We start from the raw sequence: 5,878 nt of genomic DNA, 5'->3' as shown, positions 1-5,878 counted from the left end.
AGCGCTTCTCCGTGCAGACCAACCTGGCCTCCCCCGAGCCCTACCTGCATCCGTCTCAGGTAACGTCCTCGGGGATGTCCTCAGTGTTAGGGGCTTCACCCCATGCCGCCGACCCTTGCCCACCGCAGGGCATCTCCTTGAGTGCCACACCGGGTTGGGCAGACCACGCCACACAGCAGTGGCATCCCCACCACCCTCCCAGTTAAAGCTCCTTCTTCTCATAAACCCAGTTTCAATCTCTGCCTCCGCTGCAGCTCCAGCAGGACGGTCCCGTGGTGATCCCGTGCCTTTGCGGCCACCGAGCGCTGGCGTGGGCACCTTTGCACCTCTGCACTGCTTCTCTTCCCTTGGTCTGGCCACTGCTCGGTGGGAACTGGCTCCTGGAACCCGAGTGCCCACCCAGCACCAAGGGGAGCCCCAAGCGCCCATCCCTGGTTGTGCTCGGGGCTCCCGGCTCATGCAGGGGGCTCGTGTGCTTTGGGGTGACTCATCTTGCGTTTCACATCCCAACGCCGTCCCGCAGCGGTGGTGCAAACCCCGTGGTGGCTCACCCTGGGCTTTGTAGCATCCTCCAAGAGAGCGTTGGGTTCTGGGGACACCCAAAATGCTGCGTCTGATCCCCATCTGGCTGAAGGAGACGCGTGAGCAGGGATGCCCCTTCCTCAAAGCAATGGGACATGGCCAGAGGGGCTTAAGGGCATTGAGTAAACCATCCCCTCTCCACACTCTCCGCTTGCTTTGGTTTCCAATGAGCTCCTCTGCCCAAATTGAGGGCTTGCTCCCCAGATTGCTCCCGGTCGTAGCGATTTGAGGGGCTGGAGCAGCACCACTGTCTCTTGGTTTTCATGGACCTGCCTTGGTTTCCTCTCCAGCCCGCTGGATCGACAGCGCTGCCAATCTGGCTGCCAGGTTTGCTTTCTCATAGAAGCTGACCCGTTGCAAGCTGGGCCCTCAAAGAAGTTGCTCCTTAGCAATCAGTCCCTCAAAACCTTGGGATGAGGCAGCTGGAAGCACACCAGCTTTCCAGGATCTGCTTCCCAGGGCTCTGAGCTGCCTGGTCTGTCTCTGACATTGAGCTCCCCCAGCCCAGGAGGCATCTCCTGCCCCAAGCTCCCATCCCAGAGCAGCTCCTTGGGCTGCCACAGACCATTCCTGTGATGGTGTAGCCCTTCTGCTGCTGATAGCCCTCCATGGGCTCTGCCTTGGACCTGCTGGAGCTGGCTCATCCCCTGTGTCCATCTTCCACCCCATCAGCAGCTCCTGGCTTTCAGCTCTCATATCCTTGCCCCTCCAACACCCAAAATCTGCCCCTCTGACCTGTAGCACCCTCCTCGGGGCAATGACAGTGACCCTATAGATGGGCTGCAGAGGCAAGGAGATGAGGACAAGGGTTGCCAGATGAGGGCCACTTGGTTTGCTTCATCCAGGGTTGATGTAAGGACACTAGAAAAGCCCATAATGGCTTTTCTTTCAATGGTGAGAAAAATCCAACCTGGAAAACTGGAAGATGGACCTTGGAGGAGGAGAGAGAGGCCCTGGACATGGACCTAGGAAACAGCAAATAATCTGGGAGATGTTTATTTGCCCGTGGGGACACGTATGGAAAAGGGTGGGGTGTCACATCCAAAGGCAGCAGCAGAAATTTGCTTGCACACAAGTGTCCCCAAGCATTTTGGGTTCAACCCCAAAATTGGAGAGCTCCAAATCTGCCTGGGATGCTCACGTTGGCCAGGAGGAATCGCTGCCACCGTTAGTGATCCTGTGCCTTCTGCACGGAGCTTGGGATGTGGTGGGACTCTTCTCCACTGCTTGGCCGTTTCTGTGTGGTTGACCCTGTCTGATGTCGTCCTCAAGCTCAGGGACACCCATTTTTCCAGCCAAAGTGGTGGGACATTGGCATGGGTTGCCCAGAGAAGCTATGGATGCCTCATCATTGGAAATATTCAAGGGCAGGTTGAACAGGGCTCTGAGGACCCCGATGGAGTGGGAGATGTCCCTGCCCATAGCAGGGTGGGTTGGACTGGATGGATCTTTGAAAGTCTCTCCCAACCCAAACTGTTCAATGATCACATCCAAGGTTGGCACAGGGTTTTAATTCGGTTCCCTACGCTCCCATCAGCTGGGGAACCTTCCAGGGTTGGGCTTGGCTGGAGAAGGCTGATGTCCCCAGCCAATGTGGTCCTTTGCTTGTCCCTGGGTGCCCTGGAGGAACAGCGTGGTGGTGGCTCAGCTTTTGGAAGAGCCATGGCAGCGATGGCTGCAGAGCGAGAAGCCCTGGGACAAATGCTGCGGCTCCTTCCACCCAGAAAGCCCCAAGCACATTGGACCTTTCAGGTCATGTGGTCTCCATAGGAACAGCAGGGCTGAGTCCCTCAAGGGGTGATGTCCCCTTGTCCCCATGGCCAGGTCCCTGCCATCGTCACCACGGTGCAAGAAATGGTGGAAAGATTAACCAGGTGGGTTAGATCCTGGACCGCCTGCGTCCCACTGCACGTGGGATGTCAAGAAACAGTTGCTCAGGGCTCGGAGGAGCCACCAGCCTCCTCCTGGGCATGTCAATTTGGGAAGAGGACACTATTTGTGGGGGCTGGTTACAGGTCAGTGTGTCCCCTCCCTGGCGTGCCCAAAGGACTGGTGGAGCCTGAAGCCACTTGCCCTCTGTTTCCTCATGTTATTAATGGCCACCACCTTCTTCTGGTGGTCCATGACCAAAGCCTGAGTGACCAAGGTGCCAGGTACAGAATCACAGAATCCCAGACCGGGATTGGAAGGGACCTCCAAAGCTCATCCAGTCCAATCCCCCTGCCGGAGCAGGAACACCCAGATGAGGTTACACAGGAAGGCGTCCAGGCGGGTTTTGAATGTCTGCAGAGAAGGAGACTCCACAACCTCTCTGGGCAGCCTGGTCCAGGGCTCTGTCACCCTCACTGAGAAGAAGTTTCTTCTCCAATTGAAGTGGAACCTCCTGTGTTCCAGTTTGTGTCCGTTACCCCTTGTCCTATCATTGTTTGTCACCGAGAAGAGCCTGGCTCCATCCTCGTGACACTCACCCTTGAAATATTTCTAACCATGAATGAGGTCTCCCCTCAGTCTCCTCTTCTGCAAACTAAAGAGCCCCAGCTCCCTCAGCCGCTCCTCAGAAGGGAGATGCTCCACTCCCTCCATCATCTTTGTAGCCCTACGCTGGACTCTCTCCAGCAGTTCCTGTCCTTCTTGAACTGAGGGGCCCAGAACTGGACACGATATTCCAGATGCGGTCTCACCAGGGCAGAGTAGAGGTACTAAGAGACTCCAGCACATCAGCTTTTGGGTGGCTTCGCTTGTCCCCTCACTGGTCCCCTCCCTCCTGATGCCGATTGGTGCCACGACCTGGCTTGGCCGCTGGTGCCGGGCCAGCTCCACTTGCCCGTGATGGGATTGAGGAGCCACTTCTTGGAGAGGACGTAGTCGTTGGTGCGAGCATGAGGCGACTTCTTAATGCTGCAACGGTTGGGTGGGTGGGTGGTTGGATGGATGATTGGATAGTTGGTTGATTGATTGGTTGGTTGGTTGGATGGGTGGTTGATTGGTTGGTTGGTTGGTTGGTTCATTGGGTGGGTGGGTGGTTGGTTGGTTGGTTGGTTAGTTGGATAGTTTGTTGGTTGGTTGGATGGTTGATTGGTTGGTTGGTTAGTTGGTTGGTTGGTTAGTTGGTTGGTTGGATAGTTAGTTGGTTGATTGGTTGGGTGGTTGATTGGTTGAATGGTTGATTGGTCGGTTGGTTGGTTGATTGATTGGTTGATTGGTTGGTTGGATAGTTTGGTTGGTTGAGTGGTTGCTTGATTGGTTGATTGGTTGGTTTGTTGGTTGGTTGGTCAGTTTGTTGGCTGGTTGGTTAGTTGATTGGTTGGATGGTTGGTTGGTTGGTTGATTGGTTGGATGGTTGGTTGGTTGGTTGATTGTTGGGTGTTTGATTGGTTGGTTGGTTGGATAGTTTGTTGGTCAATTGGTTGGTTAGATGGTTAGATGGTTTGTTGGTTGATTGACGTTGATTGAATGGTTGGTTGGTTGGTTCATTGGTTGGTTGGTTGGCTCATTGATTTATTGGTTAGTTGGTTCATTGGTTCATTGTTTGGTCAGTTAGTTGGTTGGTCAGTTGGTTGTTTCGTTGGTCGGTTCATTGTTTGGTTGGCTGACACATTGATTTATTGGTTAGTTGATTGGTTGGATGGTTGGTTGGTTGGTTGATTGGTTCATTGGTTGTGATTTGTTGGTTGGATAGTTGGTTGGATAGTTGGTTGGTTGGTTGGATAGTTTGTTGATTGGTTGGATGGATGGTTGGTTGGTTGAACCATTGGTTGGTTGGTTGATTGGTTGGTTGGTTGGATAGTTGGTTGGTTGGTTGGATGGATGGTTGGTTGGTTGAAGCGTTGGTTGTTCAGTTGATTGGTTGGTTGGTTGGTTGGTTGGTTGGATAGTTTGTTGGTTGGTTGGATGGATGGTTGGTTGGTTGAACCATTGGTTGGTTGGTTGGTTGGATAGTTTGTTTGTTGGCTGGATGGACGGTTGGTTGGTTGAACCATTGGTTGGGTGGTTGATTGGTTGGGTGGGTGTTTTTGGTTGGATAGTTGGTTGGTTGGTTGGATGGATGGTTGGTTGGTTGAACCGTTGGTTCTTTGGTTGATTGGTTGGTTGGTTGGTTGGTCTCTGGGCTGGTTTGGCGGTGCAGCCATGCTGTTGGTAACATTGACCTGTCTGGCTGTTGTCTCCTAGTCGGAGGACCTCGGTGCCTGCGCCCAGTTCGAGAACAGCAGACAGACCAGGAACATGATGCCTAGCGCCAGCTGTGTCTTCCCTACCTTCAACCTGCGGAAGCCCTCCTCGGAGACGGACATTGAGAACTGGGCCTCCAAGCACTTCAACAAGCACACCCAAGGGCTCTTCCGCAGGAAGGTGTCCATCGCCAACATGCTGGCCTGGAGCAGCGAGTCCATCAAGAAACCCATGATCATGACCAACGACCGCAACGTCAAGAAAGAGGCGTGCGAGATATTTAAACTGATTCAGATGTACATGGGGGACCGGCGGGCCAAGACGGACCAGCTCAACGTGGCCTTGGAGATCGCCACCAAAGGCTGGAGCATGCAGGGGCTGAGAGACGAGCTCTACATCCAGCTGTGCCGGCAGACCACCGAGAACTTCCGTTACGAGAGCCTGGCCCGGGGCTGGGAGCTCATGGCCATTTGTTTGGCCTTTTTCCCACCCACACCCAAATTTCATTCCTACCTAGAAGGATATATTTACCGGCACATGGATCCGGTGAATGACACTAAAGGTAAGAAAGAAACCGCTGCCCGGTGGCTTTGATTCCCCGCTGACGTTGCAACTCATGCGTTGGTTTTTTTATTGTTTGGTTCCTTTCCCCTTCGCATTCATGAGTCTCCTTGTTGAAATGTGGGGAACTCATCCCACGGCCCTCCCGGAGGTGGTGCTTTCACCACCGGCTTCTCCACCCCGGCACATGGAAATCCAACACGAAATGAGCTATGACACCTTTGCTGCAGGCTCAGTGTCACTTCCACTGGAGGTGGCCGTAAGCGAGAGGTCCCAGGACTTCTCCTGGCCCATGAGGACACCTTTAGAGGTCCTATTTTATCATTTTGTGTTTTCACCATCACCATCTCCATCTCCAGATGCTTCCTGTGGCTTCTTGGGTAGTTTTGGGTCAAAAAAACCCCTATACTGGAAAGGGACCCAGCTTGGTCCCCAGGTCCCAAGGTGGTTTTTGATCGTGGCAGATAGAAAAGACATCGATTTGGGCTATTTGACCCCAAATGGGTGGGAATTTTGGGTGCCCCTTTCCAGTCCTGGGTTCGACCATCCCTGTTGCTTCACCACT

At 53.8% G+C, this 5,878-nt stretch overlaps 1 protein-coding gene across 1 annotated transcript in view; it reads left to right on the top strand.

Moving 5' to 3' along the window:
- Positions 1 to 5,878, top strand: part of ARHGAP39 (Rho GTPase activating protein 39) — a gene marked incomplete at its 3' end in the record, with an annotated part of 10,053 nt that overhangs the window by 2,233 nt on the left and 1,942 nt on the right. Inside the window, exons 3-4 of the mRNA XM_010184185.1 lie at positions 1 to 59; positions 4,753 to 5,314. The exon at positions 1 to 59 is cut by the window's left edge and continues 1,062 nt beyond it. Coding sequence (XP_010182487.1) covers positions 1 to 59; positions 4,753 to 5,314 — 621 coding nt within the window. The remainder of the gene's footprint in view (positions 60 to 4,752; positions 5,315 to 5,878) is intronic.

This window comes from Mesitornis unicolor, unplaced genomic scaffold, assembly GCF_000695765.1.
Source record: "Mesitornis unicolor isolate BGI_N332 unplaced genomic scaffold, ASM69576v1 scaffold6245, whole genome shotgun sequence".
In the NCBI taxonomy this organism is placed as follows: Eukaryota; Metazoa; Chordata; class Aves; order Mesitornithiformes; family Mesitornithidae; genus Mesitornis; species Mesitornis unicolor.
The sequence above is the reverse complement of the archived record's forward strand: the minus strand, read 5'-3'. Positions and strand labels throughout refer to the sequence as shown.